This window comes from Adiantum capillus-veneris, chromosome 28 (genome assembly GCF_014529385.1).
Source record: "Adiantum capillus-veneris isolate H3 chromosome 28, ASM1452938v2, whole genome shotgun sequence".
Taxonomy (NCBI): Eukaryota; Viridiplantae; Streptophyta; class Polypodiopsida; order Polypodiales; family Pteridaceae; genus Adiantum; species Adiantum capillus-veneris.
The window spans coordinates 63184616-63204554 of NC_140958.1; the positions used below are offsets into that span (position 1 = coordinate 63184616).

At 43.3% G+C, this 19939-nt stretch overlaps 1 protein-coding gene across 13 annotated transcripts in view; it reads right to left on the bottom strand.

The window, feature by feature from the left end:
• Positions 1 to 1396: 1396 nt before the first annotated feature.
• The window catches only part of LOC147420563 (uncharacterized), a 71299-nt gene continuing 52756 nt past the window's right edge, over positions 1397 to 19939 (bottom strand). For 5 of the 13 annotated variants that reach the window (XM_086504656.1, XM_086504655.1, XM_086504654.1 and 2 more), the window contains exon 11: positions 15536 to 16401. In XM_086504656.1, coding sequence (XP_086360782.1) covers positions 16045 to 16401 — 357 coding nt within the window. In that variant the 3' untranslated portion in view covers positions 15536 to 16044. The other 8 variants (XR_015186985.1, XR_015186987.1, XR_015186986.1 and 5 more) reach the window with 7 other exon arrangements.

Below are 19939 nucleotides of genomic sequence, written 5' to 3' on the forward strand. Positions count from 1 at the left end.
CACAAGTGCAGCGCAGAATATTGGATGATAAGGCTGTCAAATGTATTTTTGTTGGTTATAGTGCTCAAAGCAAAGGTTATAGGTTGTATCATCCGCAAACAAAACGTATTCTGGTTTCTCAGGATGTAGTGTTTGTGGAAGATTCTATTCAGCCCTTGCTGTCATGTACTAGAGAAAGTAATGTAAGCACACTTCCAACACTATCTACACTGACAGTCATAGCGCATTGGCACTGCAAGGAAAGTTTTTCATGCTCGCACAAAGCACATTGAGATGCATTACAACTACGTCAGGGAGAGGTCCTCAGCAAGAGGGATTAGTTTGGATTATGTGCCAACACACGACAACGTTGCAGATCTTTTTGCAAAGGCATTGTCTCATGATAAGTTCGAAGCTTTCTGCAAAGCTTTGGGCTTACTCCCCTTTGTGGACTGATCATGTCCTCAGGGCATGGCACTTCCCTTTACTCATGTGCAAGCTCTGATTCACCGCATCACTCAGGGGGGATTTGTTACCATATAGATGTGGTAGTGATGTGTGTAAACACACCAGGACCGTTGGGGCATTTTTTCCCTCTCTAGGAGGTTTTTTCCCCCGTGCTTTGTATATACGCCCATCACTCTAGGACTATCTATCTTTCCATTGCACACTAAGTAACACACTCTCTATTGTGTGCCTTGAGTTTCCTTCGTCTTCTACAAGCTGTGTGTTTCTCTACAACCCTAATTCCACCATCCTTGCCCATTAGTTTTTCATCACTACTACTCATGCGCTTTATTCATAGACACTGCTCATGTTCCACATTCACACCTTTAGGAATTGTACAACCTTGAATCCTCATGCAATCAAATCAACAAACGTGAATTTTCAAAAAGTGAAAAATAAATTGTTGAGTTATACCTAATGGCTTCCAAAAAAAAAAAAAAAGTGATAAAGACACTCAAGAGAAGAAAATGCTCATCTTAGCATTAGACAAAAAACAAATGTCGCAGTGTGCATTCGACCCACCTCTTTAGAAGGACGTGAAAAGTCTTGTGATTTCCACTTTCTTGGGTCTTTTCATTTCCTAAATTCACTCTACACTTATCCACGTAAGATATTTTGAAAGGATTCTTACTTTTTTGAGATTGGAGGCCCCTACTTCCTCAAACAAGAACATGCTTACTTATGATACATGCTTGACGTTGAAGCTCAAGAGAAAAGAACATAATGATATGAAGAAAGAACCTTAATGAACAAAACTTTACAAGTAGGTCTTGTCAAAGAACATGCTTACTTATGATACATGCTTGACGTTGAAGCTCAAGAGAAAAGAACATAATGATATGAAGAAAGAACCTTAACGAACAAAACTTTACGAGTAGGTCTTGTCAAAGATCAAATCAACATTGAATATAAAAAGACAACCTTCATTAATAAGAGACTTTGTTACCGATCACCCTAATAAATCTTACTCCCGAGGCAAGTTTAACCAATTGCTTTTATTCTTTTGCATTTGCAATGCCAAAAGTGTGCTTTATATGGATGGGGTATATTCTTTCTGCAATTTTTGCACTAGTACTTTTTTATATACATCAAAAACCAACTTTTTAGAAAGCTCACTTGTGTATGTTTGAGAGAGAGACTTTTTCTCCCATGTAATTGCTTTGTTTGATCCTCAAGAGAAAGAGTAGCATCTACTGTTGGGTGCCTTTTAGTTCGTTGACACAAAAGGATCCTTTATAAACATAAGAAGAAAATTCAATTAATATAGAATTGGTGAGAAATAGAGCGAACAATAAAATTGTAAATCATAGGTTTTTCATAGGCTAATCAAACATCAAATTTGATTCCAACCTTTGGCCAATTAGAAGTGTCATTTGAAAATCTTAACATTTTCGGACAAAAAGTAATAAATAGAGCGAGGCAATTGATAATTTTTTGCTTACACTATCGATACTAGATATAATATTATATCAAGTAAACATTGACATACTAACTAGAGAATGATCAAGAGAAAGTCTATCAAATTGACTCACGCTTGAAACCTTTGAAATAACATATACATGTTTAGGTTATCTTTGTGCAAAGAATGTTTCATGTGCATAGTCTCATTGCACCCAAAATTTAAGGCTACTTAAGAGAGTAACTAATGGCTCTACTTTCAGTTTTCATTACATAGAATCTTCCCAAAATGCTTTAGCATCTCCATTCAACTCATAATTTAAAACCAATCCTAATGGGTAGGATTTGACCTCATCACGTAGAGAGTATAAAGCTCAACCTTCACCACTAGGCTACAAGCCCACGGTACCCTTTGGGTGCCCTTAACTACTAAAAAAAAACAGTAACCCCCCCCCCCCCCCCCCCCCCCCCAAACTAATTAATGGGTTTCTCAAAAAGTCGTTTTGGGCACCTACTGGAAAGTAAGAGCTTGCAACTTGTTAACTAAAAAGCACATTGCAAATATACTTCGTTAGCAAGAGTGTCACAATACTCCTTTGAGGACATCGATAAACATAAGGCACACCACAAATATACCTTCATTAGCTAGTGTTACAATACCCTCATAAATGAGAACTTGCCAATACAAGAGGGGATGCTGCATAGTTTTCCTCCCAACTAGCATGTTATATAGCAAACAATAAAATTTTTGACAAAACAATCCCCTAGCTTATCAATCATGAACACATTTTCAGCAAATATCATTGTTAACATCAAGGTTAATCATACCTTGCAAGAGGCTTGTATGGCATGCTCATTGCTAGTTCATTCATGAATTGGAAGACAGACACATGTGAATGCCTTATTGCAGAATGAAAGACAATAGTTGCATCCATGAAACTACTAACAAGGAGGAGTAAAATGAGGCATTTTTTGCATTGCATATAATTTGCTTTTTATTTTTTCATATGCTTTACTCTTATTTTTGGGTCTAGAGTTTAATTTCTTTGTGTTTTCTTAATAGACAAAAATTGTATTTTGTTTAAATAAAATTTTGTCCATGAACCTTCAAAAAATTTCAAAGAATTCAAATAAGACTCTTGATTTCATAAAAGAAAACACGAAGAAATTACAACCACTACACTTTGGTCATGAAACAAAAATGAGTTAGAAAGTGGATGACCAAGGCCCCAAAGCATAGACAAATTATATCCTAAAGTGTAGAAAGATCATGGTGGATGCCAAGGTGGTGGTTGCTATGCGAGAGGTGGCAGCAAGGAAAAATACACAATTTACTTTTGCTTGTCAGTTGTTTCATTGTTTGTAGTCATTGTTTCAATGTTTACTTTCCACTAATCATCTCTCCCTCTAGAAGTCATGGCTCTCTTCGAAGTTATGAGTCAATCTATAGTAATGATGTGAGAGATGACTTTCATTGTTGCACAAGGACAAGACAATTGAGAGAGCATAGTATACAAGCCTTTTACGTAGCGCCATAACCCTCGATGATAATGATGAGGTATTTACTTTTGAAGTAAATGTGTTAATAGTTGATAAGATATGATTTTCTTTTTACTACTTTTCTACATATTTGCTATAAACAATGCTTGGTTGGCGATATGCAAGAAAACTGTAAAGTAATCCCTATGAGATCTCCACCTAGGCATCTCCTTAGCAAAGAAGTCTGAGCAGCTCCCTCAAACCCTCATCCATAAACTTGTAGGCTAGAGTCTAGAGTCTCATATATATATATATATATATATATATATATATATATATATATATATATATATATATATATATATATATATATATATATAGCGTGAGTCTGATTATTAATAGACCCATCCTATTTACAATGCTGTGAGGTTTAAATGTCAAATCCTACGAAAGTGATTCCATCTTGAGACAAGTTGTTGTTTTTCTCTGTTTACAGAACATAAACGTCGTAGGCGGGGCTTATTTACCTGACAAACCCCGAAAACACACCTCTTCTGTGTGTAGGATTGGAAGAGAAGGTTCTCTGTGAAGAGATCCCTTCCAAGAAGTTGCTTATTGAGAACCGAGTTGCATTCCAAGTGTCGAGACTTTGAAGGTAACGTTTCTTTTTTTCATGTTTTGATCTTTGAGTGTTTTCTTGCAAGAGTACGTCCTTTTTGCGAGGGAGTAGGGACAGAGGAATGCATAAGCCTCTGCAGGAGAAAAGCACTCTAAGTAACTAGAGCCAAATCAGCCAAGGGGTTTCATGCCCAGAATTTGGGTGTAGATCCACGGATCTGAGAGGGTATACTCTCGAGTTAGGATCTGGAAGTTGAGATTCCCAAGGAAGGACCTCGTGTCCAAGAAAGCAGAGGTAATGCTACGATCATCTACGGGAAGGGGACTCTTGCAATAGAGTTGGAACAGGGATAAAGGGATGACATGCCTTGAGTCTGGAAGGTCAGATCCAGACATAGTGACATACAAACGGGTTTCAGCCCTGTGAAACCCTGAAATGACGAAATAGCAACGCTTAGGCGAAACGGGAGAAATGAGTTGATTTTATTTTTTTTCCCCTCTTTTGACCAGTTGACCTCAAACCACCCGTTTGGGGATTTTTTACGCCGTGTATCTTACCTTGTTCACTCGTGACTCAAGTCTCACATCTAAATTGACATAGAGCATCGCGAAGGAGATTCTACCGTAAGTTCAGTGAGAAAGGATTAGGTGACGGGTATTCCTGATGCCGGGAGGGCCACCTCTATTCCTGCTGGCCGCCAGGAGCTATAAAGGTAGAACCTCTCTCACTCTCAAGCAAAAAGAAAAAGCCAGCGCTTGATGCAAGGACATGATGCTACATATTTCGGCCACGAAGACGCCGCCGCCGCTCATGCCCATGGCTGCCCCGAGTGTATACTAGATGTCGCCAAGACCAAGCAAGCATGTTCGCTTACGAAACTGATTCCATCGTGACAAAGTTGCTGTTTTTCTCTGTTTATAGCCCCTGCACGTCGTAGACGAGGCTGATTTACGAGAAGGATCCCGGGAACACACCTCTTATGTGTGTAGGATTGGAAGAGAAGATTCTCTGTGAAGAGATCTCTTCCCGGAAATTGCTTTTCGAGAATCGAGTTGCATTCCGAGTGTCGAGGCTTAGGTAACATTTTTTTTTTCATGTTTTGATCTTTGAGTGTTTTCTTGCAGGAGTACTTGCTCTTTCCGAGGGAGTAGGGGCAGAGAAAGGCATAAGCCTGTGCACGAGAAAAGCGCTCAGAGCCAAATCAGCCCAAGGGCTTCGTACCCAGAATTTGAGAGTAGATCCACGGATCGTGAAGCTAAGATTCCCAAGGACCTACCTTGTGTGCAAGAAAGCAAAGGTACTGCTACAACCATCTGCGCAAAGGGGACTATGGGATAAAGGGACGCCATGCCCCGAGTCTGGAAGGTGAAATTCGAAGGCGAGAACCTTGGTTCTCGAGGATTTAGAATCGGGCCTTGGAATAGGGTTTTGCCCTGAGAATACGAAGCCGAGGCTTCCAATTACCATCGAGTCTGATTCTAAAATGAACGTGGTAATACATTCGGTTCAAGTGCTTGTTTAGACTTTTCCCAAGTAACAAAGATACGCTTACCGCGGGGGGGGGGGGGGGGGGGGGGGGGGGGGGGGGGGGGGGGCACCCCATCTTTTCGTCCCCAATAATGTGTCGATCTACTGACCCTCTCCCTCATTTTCTCTCTATATCACTTGGCTCCAGTATTAGGTGATAAATTCTACTAATCCGAGTACATTTTATATTGTTATGCGCTCCCGTTTGTGACAATCTTGAAGTCTTCCTCTTGTGATGTTGAGAGTGTTTCATGGAAATGGCTCGAGAGTCCTCATGAAGATGAATTTGGTGACGACTCATCTTTTGTTCTGGCTCTCGTGGCTGATCAACGGGCTCATCTGGATCTACGTGCAAACTTTGTCAGGGACTATGTTGTCCAGATTCTTCATGAAACAGTAGTTTGAAAAGTAATTGGGCGAGGAAGATAAATTTTCATGCCATTTCACTCCAAGATCCCTCTGGGGCTGTGTTGGAGCCCCAGTCTCAGGTATATGCTGAGTCGGCTCTGGGGGGTTCTGAGGTGGCTCTACCACCATTTTCACTTTCTTTTTTCAAGGGTCTAAAGTACCTTCTGCACTTCTAACTAAGCAAGAGCAGCTCGCAATTCTACCATGTGTTGTCTGAGCCACTCGAGCTCTACTGCTTGTCTTCAGCTCGTCTTCCAGTGATGGGTATGTTTCATCCAAGAACCGTCTCACCTTATAGAAAAGGAATTGAGAGGACCTTGCTCTGATACGGCTGTCACACATACGGAAGCGTGCTCTTATATACTTTTGAGATGATTCAATCATGTCACATCGGAAACCACACATAATATTTTTTAGAAATTTGTGTGGAGAGAGAACACGACACTCCCTCCCCGAGGAGATTTGTTATTAACATTGAACTTTTTCAAACACATGAACCGGAATAGCTTGCACTGTGCTCTGTCCCGAAGATAATTCTGATGCATGATATGTGTATAATTCATTAGCCTGTCGGCTGAAATTCGATATACCTGTAGCTGGAGACGGCTATGTCTAATTCGTTTTGAAGTCTTCTATGCAGGAGCGGTCCCTACTGTTCAGTGCTCACTTATGGGTTATCCAAGCGAAAATGCCTTGGCTGAAATTTGTGTCTAGAACTCGTCATAGTGCTGAAATTCTTTGTCGACAGCCGGTACTGCACTGGTCTGAGTGCATTTCTTCCCAACAAGGACACACACAAGGTTCTACAGCTGCCCTTCACCTCCAAGCTCACTTTGTAGCCTCTACACGGCCTTCAATGAAGTCGGAGCATGAAATCGTTAGAGAGAGAGAGAGAGAGAGAGAGAGAGAGAGATGTTATATTAACGTCTTCAAAAGGCCAAAATGACCTATAAGACCAATCAGTTAAAAAATAGTGAATCTAATACCATGTCTGGGTACAAAAGAACTAGAAAAGAACTAGAAGTGGAACAAAATACTACTACTACTACTACAATCTAAAACTACGTGGGTGTAGCGGCTGATACAATAGGTACCCGGTAAACTGGATGTAACAGTGTGTGAAACAAAGATGGAAGAAATGGTGAGGATCCATCCTCATCTGCACTCTGGATGTCGAGAGAGTATGGCTCGAATCTTCTGTTGTAGTCTCCGTCGATGCTGTGTAGCTCCTCTCCTCAGTCGCGGTCGTCTGTATCTCTGTAGCTCCAATGCTCGGTCGATGAGAGTGCCAGTAGTGGTCGAATGAGTGTGGGACGAGCTCTGCAGTGGTGGCTGCTCCTCTGGCTGTCCCATATCTAGTGAAAAGAAATCTGTAATGTGTCTCTGGGACTGCCTCTCTCTAGCTCTCCCCAGTAAAGTGTCTCTATACCTGTGTAACTCAAGTAGATATAGTCCAAGACATCTCTGATCCTCATAACTCATGACCCTAGATAGAGGACCAAAACCCTCTCTGAATAAGCAGTGGAAACTCAGAGATACAGACTCAGAGCCGAAAGAGAACTCGCTCTATGTGCGTGTGTGTGTGTGTGTGTGTGTTTTACTGAAAAAGCCTATGCAAATGCTAGTGCTACCTCTCTTATTACATAGCGTGTGATTTTTCCGACTACCTAGCATTGAGTATGCAGCTGATACCTTGTTATTCACTCAGTATAATCCACATATTTTGGACAGTCTACAGGCAGCTCTCACTACCTTTTGCTTGGTTAGCTGTGCTCTTATAACTGGCTCGAGTCATTTGGTTGTCTGGTTGGAGTTGAGGAGGATTGCAAGATCAGTTTACTTGGCTCGGGCGAGGTTAGACTTGCAGATTTTGGGTTTTGATACTGGCATTGCTGTATCCCCTGAGTTGCAGTTTGACTTGGTCTTGCAGTCTATCAAGAGGAAGCTTTGTCATTGGTCTTTTGTGCTTTGATCGTAGACCAAGTTCTTGTGACAGCCCGACTTACTACCTTTTGCTTGAATCTACACCCTCAAGCTAAGCATAGAAACATGTAACAGGGAATGGGAACAGAGAACGAGGTCAGGGTTGGTACCCGTATGTCCCATAGAGCTAATAACACTTCGAGCATTAAAGTGCACCGAAATAGATAAGAAACATGATTGATGAGTGTTAAAGTTATAGCATCTCAAATGAATAGTCCATTGTGTTCCTAGTTTATTACTTGTCCTTTAGGTACTTATTTTACTTAATGGTATCAGATTCACCAATTGTAACTTTTTGGTCTCATAGGTCATTTTGGCCTTTTGAAGACGTTTATATAACATCATCTCTCTCTCTCTCTCTCTCTCTCTCTCTCTCTCTCTCTCTCTCTCTCTCTCTCTCTCTCTCTCTCTCTCTCTGTGTGTGTGTGTGTGTGTGTGGATAGTTTCCTACGACGTAAATAACACTCTTCTTCTTCTTCTTCCTCTCTCGGCTCTCACTTCCGCATCATCGACTTTGACATGGTATCAGAATCCAGAGCTTAGTGCTCGTGCATGGTGGGGAGGAGTAGCACGCTTTGAAGAGTAGTAGTTGTGTAAAGAAGGTGGCATTGGCAAAATAACGCCTGCTAGCGTTCTTTCCTTGCGTTTTAAAAGGTTGCAAGTAAAGCGGTCCATCGGTGGCGTTTTGAAGATGAGTCCGCGACCGGGATCATCAGTGGCATCTTGCATCACCGGTCAAGCAAATCAGGGTACCCATCCAAGGGCATAGCGACACCACACAACTGCGTAGTCTGGCCTCTCAAGTAAAGTGCCTTTCATAGTAACAAAACTAGAACCGAGTGATATAGAATTGAAACTCCTGCAGTCCACGACAAAACAAAGCCCATCCTCTGCAAAATGCCTTCTAAAAAGCCCCAATCAACCGGATCATATGCCGTTCAGACTCGAGAATCATAATAGCCATTACCGTCCAGACAGTCATGTCACGTCCACAACTGCCTATAGTAAAAATATTGTCCAAGATGCATCTATCCTGCACAAATTTAATCAGAGAAGCATGAGTGAGATCAGGCAAGAAAGGCTACATTCGAGCACTAATGATCCGAGCCAAAATCTTATGCACAAAAGCCATGAGAGTAATTGGCCTCCATTGTCATAAGTAGGAGAAATCTCCCCCCTTCGATATAGGGGAATACAACCCAGAAGACAGTGGGAGACATCAATCTTGTCTCAAAAATATGCTACTAACCTTGTAGTAATACATAGCATAGCATATCTCAATGCTGCAAGAAAAGCTGACACGTCACTCCATGCTCACCAAGAGAGGAGGCACCCAAGGCACCTAGTACTGCATCATGCATCTCTTGCATAGAGAACTGAGCTAGCAACATCAGACACATGTTCTTGGTAACCACAGGTCAAACATGAGACCAAACCTCCTCTCCAGCAGGTGAGATCGCATCTGTCATCAACTTGGCAGTAAAGAGTGCATCAAAGTAAGCAAAGGCAATATTAAGAACCTCATCTGTAGCAAAATATCTGCCGTATCACGTAAAGTCTGAACTGTGCTACCAGCGGGACTCTCTCGAAAATGCGCAGAGAAATCTTTATTCATCCTATCAACCTTGGATATACATGTCAGATACCAAGGCATGATAGGAGAATTCAGATTTCTCGAGTTCTAGCTGAGAGAGAGTCTCCCTAGTGTCAGCCTCACATTCACCACGATAGGCATCACCCGAAAAATCTTCAAGATGTTTGTCGATACATTCTAAAGTATGTTGTAACCACCTCTCTCTCTCTCTCTCTCTCTCTCTCTCTCTCTCTCTCTCTCTCTCCAAGACATGCCCCCTGTGTTACATCGAGCCTGAGACAGAGTTGCACTACACATGCCACTGCCCCGTCTACTACGAGATACGAGGCCGCTTCCATTGCTTGTTCAGAGAGGGCTTTGGACCATTCGCTAGAGTCATGCGGTACGAGGATCAGAGATGCCTGGGTTTGTTTTTGCTCGAGCTGCGCAGAGAGAGCCTGATGAGAGGAGAGGCTAGCCAGTCTTAGAGACAGATCACAGACTTCTTTAGAGCTGCCACAGGACACCTGGAGGAGTTACTACCACAGCAGAGCCCGTCGCTTTACACCATAGCCATACTAATCGACCGAGCGATTGAGCTAGGTAGATCCAGATGCCCAGGACTGCGGAGGACTACACAGCATCGACGGAGGCTGCATCAGAGGATTCGGATCACTTTGGCTCAACATGCACGACGCCCGGTTAGACTATTGACCATGGAGGAGATTGATGAGATCCGCCAGCGACCGATGCTGGATCTCCTGTGATTTACCTATCCCAGCTAGTTGTTTAGCTGCTTAGTCCACACCTAGCAGTTTAGGATTCCATAGTATTTTATTTTGTCATTTTGTCATTCTGTCATTTTGTCATCTTGTTACTCTGACTTTGTATCAGATCCACCACATCGTAACTTTCTGGTCTCATAGGTCACTTTGGCCTTTTGAAGACGTTAATATAACATTTCATTCTCTCTCTCTCTCTCTCTCTCTCTCTCTCTCTCTCTCTCTCTCTCTCTCTCTCTCATTTTGTCATCTTGTTACTCTGACTTTGTTTCAGATCCACCACATTGTAACTTTCTGGTCTCATAGGTCACTTTGGCCTTTTGAAGACGATAATATAACATTTCATTTCATTCTCTCTCTCTCTCTCTCTCTCTCTCTCTCTCTCTCTCTCTCTCTCTCTCTCTCTCTCTCTCTCTCTCTCTCTCTCTCTCTCTCTCTCTCTAGGTCACTTTGGCCTTTTGAAGACGTTAATATAACATTTCATTTCATTTCATTCTCTCTCTCTCTCTCTCTCTCTCTCTCTCTCTCTCTCTCTCTCTCTCTCTCTCTCTCTCTCTCTCTCTCTCTCTCGCCCTCTCTCTCTCTCTCTCTCTCTCTCTCTCTCTCTCTCTCTCTCTCTATATATATATATATATATATATATATATATATATATATATATATATATATATATATATATATATATATATATTTGGGAGTCACATTCACCAGCAGACAGGGGCCCTTCTCCATGGCACAGGCCGCCACTGACAAACTCACCAGAGGATATGCAGCACTGGCCATGCTAGAGCGAAGATGCCATCAGGCACACTTTCAAGAGCCCCGCACGAAGGGGTGGCTAATCGACACATTAGTCACTCCAGCCCTAATGTATGCAGGAGTAGTGTGGACACCCGGATTGACATATAGCCAAAGGGCACGGATTTGATAGACCGCAGATCTATATGATTTCTCCTCTTTTTCGAGGCAAGCACACAGTGCCTCCAAACATCATCAGGGCAGAGCTTGCCACATCCCCCCCCCCCCCCCCCCCCCCCCCCAATGGTAGTAGAGGCACTCTTCCAAACGGTCTACTTCATCCAAAGAGTGCGAGAGCTCCTAACCGACAGAATCAAACAACGAGCGTTGAGTCAACTATACAGATATCAGAGACACGATACGACACAGCATGGTACACACACATAAGACCATGGTTCACAGCACATGGCCTTGATCTAGAGAGTTTGCCACCTCTCTAGTACGACCCCCCCTCCCCCCCCCCCGCCCCGCTTCATCTCTCACGTAGTCAGAGAAACATAGTGATCCAACACAATCTCTGGCAGCTCTGTATATTAGACAGACTTGGATCACATCTCCCCGCCGGCGGAAGATGTCACACTACAGAGACCATTTTCTTACCATACTGGAGGATGGGTTCATACAACGACCATGCTATATGGACATCTACATGCCACACAGCTCACGGGTGGAAATTGGTCAGCTCAGAGTGTCATCACAAAGACTAGCGATCGAGGTGGGGCGAGCTTATGACATTCCCATGGAGGAGAGTGTGTGTGGAGTATGCAGAGAGGAAGTGTGTAACTAAGTCAGACTTTGTAAATAATTGATTTATTTACGAGAAAAGAATTATCTAATTAGTTGTGTACACACCAGAATAGACCTAGCAGTTCTAAGGCCTCAGGTGAGCCTAAATGCGGGCTAGAACACCTCAGAGGGACCTTAGCAGAAATTACCCTGAAGCCCTAGTGATTGGGAAATCGGGTCTTCAGAAAGGGGTAAGCAATAGCCTCAGATTTTAGGCTCAGAAAAATACGCGCGTCAGTACAAGCACATGAATGAGATGGGGTCCTTAGAACAGTGACCCTAAGGCTAATAAAGCTAATAAAGTCTTAGGGTAAGTTTCGTTAAATTAAATTTAAGGGTCCGTGCCCGGGCGGGCGGCCGGACAAGTGTGAACAGGTAAAGGCGGTGCAGTGCCGGTGCGGCATTGCGCCGACAGACCTTTGGTGTTCTCATAAAAGAATCATTGGTAGCAGTTGTTAGTTAATTGCACATTTTTTAATTAATGAGCTAGAAGTTTTTAAAGTCAAAAGTTGAATGGTTTTTAAGTTTTTAAAGTAAGTGTGCCAAGTGGCACACTTACCAATGCAAACTAACTCTCTCTCACTCTCACTCTCACCCTCTCTCTCTTCCTAGCGCCCCCTCTCCCTGATGGCTATTTAGGAGTCCCCCCTCCCCCATTTTCAGGGCTGGCAGTGCACCTACCCCCCCTAATGTGAGCGTGCTCTACGCGGTGGAGCCCTCCATAGAAGCTTGAGAGCAGCCCCTTGCGACATATGTGGTAGCCTTGTGCTCCCATTGTCAAGAACAAGGGATCTCACAGTCATAGACACCTTCTGGTGAAGTTTCATCGCGATAAGCTGCCGTAGACGCTCTCTTAGCAGAGTGCGGCTGCTGAAATTCTCTGTTTTCAGCCCCTAATCACCTCGATTAGGGCTGTTTTCAGCAGATCAGCCATAGAAATTCTCTTCTCTCTCCTTATCCTAAGTCTACATCAAGTTTGGCGCGATTCCATCGCGAAGAAGACCTCTATTTCGGCGTAGGGGTGCGCACAGGTAAGAATTTCAGGTTATGTGCAGAAAATTACAGCAAGTATGTGCCTGTGCATTTTGCTTGTTTCTCTTTTGTGTTCGATGCATGAAGGAATGAGCATGAAGGCAACACATAACGGAAGATGGACTCTCCTCTGTGAGAGCTTCCGATGAGCTGTTTCGGAAGATAGACTCTCTTTTCGAGAGCTTCCAACCAGTCTCGCAGAAGAGGGGAAATCCCCTAAGCAGTAAGAAAGTGGAAACACTTTCTCAGTCAGTAGTCAGAACAGAACAGAAGAAAGAATAGAGGACGGGCGTATGCCCCGTTCCTGTGCTTGTAAAGATTCTCCCTTAGTAATAAAGATATTCTCTTTATGGGGGGGGACCAGCCCATCTTCTGGTCCCCAATGAAGTGTCAAGTTTTCTCGCTCCCTCTAATTCTCTTGAGTATTTGAAGTGCAATTAAACGTCAGTTTACGCTTCCGTATTTTTGTGACAAAGTGGAGAGCGAGGAGCTTTTTGTTTGCAAATGCACAGCTTATGCGGATATCAGAGGCTGATACGAGACCCGATTCAGAGGGCAGCCTACCTTCCGAGATATCATGCACTCTAGAGATCAGAGGCAGCCAGGATGCTACTTGCTAGACATACGAAGGCACAGGGACACACTTCTACAGCCACCTACAGAGAACCCAGGGAAGGGGAGACATTCACAGCTTACAGATTTCTTTCAGAGAGCTACACCCCTTCCACTCCCAGACCCACCGAGGGGAATGACCCTTCAACAGGCTGAGGCGAGCCAGGCCCGGTGACACTCGCGGGCTACCAGAGGCCAAGCCCCACGACTCCACCGTGGACAGATCAAGCAGATCCGGACTCGAGCACATCGAGCTGCCGAGGACAGACGAGCCCAGATGATGGCTCACCCAGAGGTGTTGATCACAGCCGCCCTTGCTCCCAACCCTCTCATGTACTGCATTTTACATCCCCCCATTAGCACACGATGGAGCAGCTAGACTGATGCATTTGCATGGTTTTACTACCCTCAGCATATAGACATGCACGTATCCCTAGTACTAGTGCTCCATCCATCCCCATAGATTTCATCACCCACCAGACGTCCTTCTCTCTTTTATTTTGTACCAGTCTGAACTATGTTGTCTTTTCCGATAGACAGAAGACATACACACATATATACTTGATTTGTCTAATAGGTCGACTTCGGCCTCACATAGACGTTAAACTTGATTTGTCTAATAGGTCGACTTCGGCCTCACATAGACGTTAAAAAGCTCTCTCTCTCTCTCTCTCTCTCTCTCTCTCTCTCTCTCTCTCTCTCTCTCTCTCTCTCTCTCTCTCTCTCTCTGGCACACACACACACAAACACGCACCACATTTAATGTTTTAATATCAGGGATTAAAGACATGCTTTTGCTGGTCATAATGTACCACCCACAAAAAAATTATTAGAAATTCACCCACATTTTGAGGACAAATCGAATAACAATGTTACCTCTCAAGTGAATCAAGCATTTTCCTGATAACCTGGAAATCTTGGCTGGGTAGACGCTGCTACATTGCGAGATGCTGGTTGAAGTGATTCACTAGAACGTTGCAAAATAGCCATATATTCTGCGTAAATAGATGCCATCTGAGTTCCAAGTTCATCAATCATTCCTTCATCTGGTAACGCTTCATCTCCTCTATGTTGAAACTATAGGAAAAAGAATCCATGAAAGGAAAACAAAAGCATTAGGATACGAGATCTAGAATAAATAATATTGTCAATCGATATGCAAATTTAGGACAACTAACAATATCTGACAGCATCTCAACCACCTTCCATGTAAACAATCTTATGATATGAGCTCTAATCCTTGCCTTCGGGTTTTCTACAAATTGCTGCCTGAAAACAACCTCTTGTCCAAAGCATCTCTGTTTCACTAGCATTAGGGGCTTGGGAAGGTAACTCCTCTGCCATCTCTTCATGCTCGATTTGATTTGACTTTTTGTTTTTTTTAATGACAGAAAATTTGAGTTGTATTTCAAAGTATTTTCAAGCTATTCAAACCACAAGATCTATGTACATCATAGGCATAACCACAAACTCAAAAACATCTATGTCAACTTGAAATCTATGCATGACTTACAAATACTGCATCGACAAGCAAAGAGAAAGGGAAAGAAGTATTTGTGCACGCCGCTTCTTGCCTCACGGCCTCTATATGCTATGAGGTCACAACCAATTGGCGTCAAGTGCATACCCGAGTTGTAGTCTCAAGTCAGCACATGGGAGTACACCTTAGCTGCTGGCATTCAAACTCCAATTCCATACGCACAAGCCCAGCATAACCCACTTGTACTCTTTCTTCTCAAATCGATCAACAACAAAAAGCCAATTTTTAATATAACCACGTCCCCCCAACCCACCCCCCCCCCCCCACCAAAAAAAATAATAAGAATAATACACTGTATAAAAATATATCAGCTATAGGTAATTTCTGTTTACTAATTATCTCCGTGTTGAAAGCATGTGTGAATGTAACTACTGCAACGCTTTGATTGGCCGCAAACCAGTGCAGCAAAGATGAAACGTATGTATGTGTGCCCTGTTGTCCTTATCCAATGACTTCAAGGGCACTTTCCATCATTAGCTTGCTGCCCATTGGTACCATATATTACTCTGTCCACAAGTCACAAAATTCATATGTTAGCCTTCCTGTGAAAATTCAACAAGTGAGCTTCTCCTTTGCACACAATAACAATGCTAGCTAATGCTCTAATACCAATTGTGAGGCGCGCTCTTGACTTCCCACGTGTAGGGGCACTCAACTGAAGACCTGACCACTTGTGTGAGGATGCCAAAACGTTCATCTCAGTTATTCCACAACATAGAAACTCGCTTAGTTTATTGCAAAAGCCCAACTAGTTCATGGATATCAGACAGTTTGCAGATTTATTTGAGAGTCAGTTAGTGAGATCTGCAACCTTGTTTGGGGTGCTGGGGTGTTAACTCACCCAAGGAGGCCAGCCATCAACCATTGTCTAATCATGTATGATATCATAAACAGCATCGCTAGTCCAAAAACGGAGTCCTCCTGTAAGCCTCCACTCTGAATCTTATCATGGAAGCTCTCTCTCTCTCTGTCTCCCCCCCCCCCGTGGGGCTCAGTACCCTTTTGTATTTCGTAATCAAAATTACAAGCCCGAAGGCCATACATCAACCCGTAGGCATACAAGAATAACAGATCTCATAGTGAAAAAACCCGTGAGATATTCAATAATTACAAACCATAGGGAAAAAATTACCAGAGTATGATGGGTGATACAACAAAAGCTAGCAGCAGGGGAGCGAGGAAAGCAAGTAGCAAAGAGTTGAAGCAGAAACGAGCCAACTTGACGTCGAGAGGAGGCCGAAAACTCCATCAAAGAATCTTTGATAGCCAACTCCAGATCTCCTAGGCCGTATACAACACGGCATCCCAGCAGAAGAGACATTACTACCGTAAGAAGACTCTGCACCCAAAATCCACGAGAGATTGCCTCTAGCCATCCCTAGCAATGATCAACAACGCTATGACTGTAATAGACTTGGACACCCCAAGGCAAAGATCTAATACAACACACGCGAGAGAAACTGAAAGAAATAAACAAAACCGAGAGAAAGAGACGATATGGCACGGCGGAGTTCCACTCCTAGAGGTACTCGCCTCAAAGACTGGCGCCCCTTCTCAGTATTTCTTTATTATTACTACCGGATTTCTTGATTGACTAAATCTCATTACTATCATATCCACATCACCCCTCGCGCGAACAAGACAAAATGTTGCAGTCATTTCGTCTTTCAACATCCACGCAAACAATACACACATGAGAGAGCACATGTAACAGATTCATTTTAGGAATTCACATTTCAAAAGTACTTCTTTACATAGTCATCCAACAGAATATTGTCAGCCCGTCAGTATCCCTAAAATCTCAAAAAGAAATCAATGACTTTATTCCATTGAGGTAACCTGTGACAAACGAGCGGAGTAACTCCCCTCTTGTGCAATCCGCACCCCACCAGATTCAACCTGCTAATTCACGGTAACACTTGGAATAGTCGGTGCCAAACCAAAAGCTTCAAGGGAAAGCTCTAAAATCTGAGGAGTATTTGCTAGGTCCTCCTCCTCCATCCACTTGGCATCTAAAGCGAGGTAGTTCCTGAACTTGACTAAATATCGGCGTATCAGCTAACCTTTCACTTTCCTTTCCTTGTAAGCCACGACCTGTTCTCGAATAAGAATTTCCTCTATCTCTTCCACTTCTGGCTTCTCTTCTGGAATGTTGTCCACTGGTACTTCACCTTTGAAAGGTCTCAATAGACTCATATGAAATGCGTTGTGAATCTTCCAAGGATCTGGTGACTTCAATCTGAATTGGATCTAGAAAGGTCCATAGTATCGTAAATTTAACTTTAATAAAGCCTCTCCTTACCCTTCCGTTTCCATAGGCGTGCCCTCTCCAACCATAGTAGCACCCAATCATCTTCCTTCAGCTGCAAGCCACGTCGATGCTTGTCTGCTGCCTTCTTATGCCATGCTTGACACTTCTCCAGAGCCTCCCGTACCTTGGCAAAAGCAATGTTCAGATCTTGTGTATATTGATCTGCTTCAAAAATCTTATCTTTGGTGCTCAAAATATGTGGAACCTTCTTGACACCCTTGATAACCTCAAATGGTGCCTTCCCTGTGGACGTATGTACTGTGTTGTAGGAAAACTCCACCAAGGGCAAATACTTCTCCCATTAAGTCTTCTGATCAGAGTTGTACGACTTTAACAAGTCTAAAACCATTGAATTGGCTATCTCCGAATGCACATCTATCTGCGTGCGGAACGAGGACGAGGATTTAAGTCATGTGTAAATATTCTCCCACATTGCCCTCCAAAACAAGCGCGTGAAACGGGGATCCCTATCTGAAACTATAGATTCAGCAACATGTAATCTGAAAATCTGCCAGACACACAGCTTAGCCAAATGATGTAGCACACAACATAGTCCTCCGCATTAAATAACTTTCTTTTAGAGCATAGCTTGCAACAGTCTCCCCACTCTGCAACCGGTCAAAGATGTCTGCAAAATCTAGATATATGGCGTACTGATCAACCATATCCTCGAAGTTCTAATGGTGACAACGCTTGAGAACAATATTGAGCTGATTCGACCCTTTTCTAGAAGCTCTTTTACTCGGTTCATGATTTCCTCATTTTGGGCTCCGCTGACTCGGTAAGGTGGCCGGTTCAGTGGCATGTTGTCGCATGCTGCCGGGAATCAAATCAATCATACGATCTTTAGGTAATTGAGGAGGTAACTCTCCCGGCAAGCCTTCAGAGAAACAATTGGCTTGAGCTAGTAGAAAATCTTGTCGTTCCTTCTCAAGGTGAGACAAATTTGAGTTTTATTGTCATTTAACTCATTCAAGTAGATTGAGTAAACAAATAGACTCGATTTCATTGATTTCGAAATGGTCGAAGCCGATACAAGTGGGACAGACTCACCCTTTAAATTTACATCACGAACTATATCCCTACCCTTTTCATTCTTCAATGTCTCTTTCCTCGCCCTGTAATCGACCACAGCGCCGTTCTTATGGAACAAGGGGATTCCCAACAGGACGTCACACCGTTCCAAGGGCTTGATGTAGAAGTCATCATGCCCCGTCACATTGTTCCAAGGGCTTGATGTAGAAGTCATCATGCCCCACATACCCCTAACAATGCAAAAAAGTTTCCAAATGACAAGTGTAATAAAAATATCCCGCCCTCATGCTGCTAGAACTGCCTCGACCAGTGGTCCCATTTCCTGCAGCCTAATCCCAAGTCGAGCCACCAATTCAATCAAGATAAAGTTGGCCTTACTTAGCTCCTCTATCTAAGAAGATAAGGGCTTCATGATCTCGTACTTTGCCCCACGCTCTACAGATTTACGTACTTTCATCCATTTGTTCTCGGTCAGTTCCCACGAAATCCGACACCAGTCTTGCTTTTGTCTTGCCTTTCTTCGTTGGCTCCTCTACCGCTTTGGAACTCCCTCGCTTTTCCTCTACCTAATCATTAGACACTTCGTTGGAGCACTTGGAAAGCAAATGCCCTTGTTCCCCGCATCTGTACCATTTGCCATCTTTGTAGTACTCAGCGCGCTTTTGTGTTGACAATCTAGAGTCTGATGGTTTCTTTTTCTATTGCTTTCCCTTTTTCCTGTTACCATTGGTCGCTTCTTGTGCAGTCTAGACTGCCATAATTCTATCTGTAGGCTAGGTGAGAGTGCCTGCGTGCAAAGCAAACCCAAGTTAGGCATGTCCCATGAGCAGATGCATGAACTCGGACTTCTTCTACAAACAATAACTCCGTATTTCTTTGGGGAGTCCACAGCAAAACCGCTCAGCTTGTTGCTTAAAGGTGATTTTCTTAAAGGAAGAAACAAGTAGAAAAGTATCCCAAAATCTCTGACAGTTAACATCCAGTGTGCCTTTTTCTTGGTCATCCTCATATGATTCCAAGCAGTGATTACATCTTGCTTGTATTCCTGAGTGAGCCACGAAGAGGTGAAAACTGGCTTGAACTACAACCGCTTTGTTGGTCCTTCCCTATGTAATAGTAGGGTAGACCACCATGTCTCGGCATTCCTTTTGAGATAAGACGCCGCTCTTCGTACCTCGGAGTGCTATGAGTAACGCCCTCCCAAAAAGCGATGTAAAATTGCTAGAAAAAAGCGAGGGCTCTGCGGGTATCCTTAAAGCCTAAAAACGTATCAAACTTTAAAGCCTTGCCACCCTCCTTAAAATCCGTAGTCTTCTTGCCCTTGTCCTCAAAGTAGTCATATTGGTTGGCTCGGTTGGGGAGCAAAAGGGTGAAGAACTAGGTTGAATCGGCCCTTTTTCTAGCAGCTCCTCTACTTGGCTCATAATCTTTCTATTGGGCCGCACTAACCCTGTAGGGACGTCTAGTTGGTGGGCTACAACCTAACACCAAATCTATCGCATGATCCTCAGGCATCTCTGGCGACCACGGAGACGGTAATAAATCAAAAAAACAGTCACTAAACTCTCAT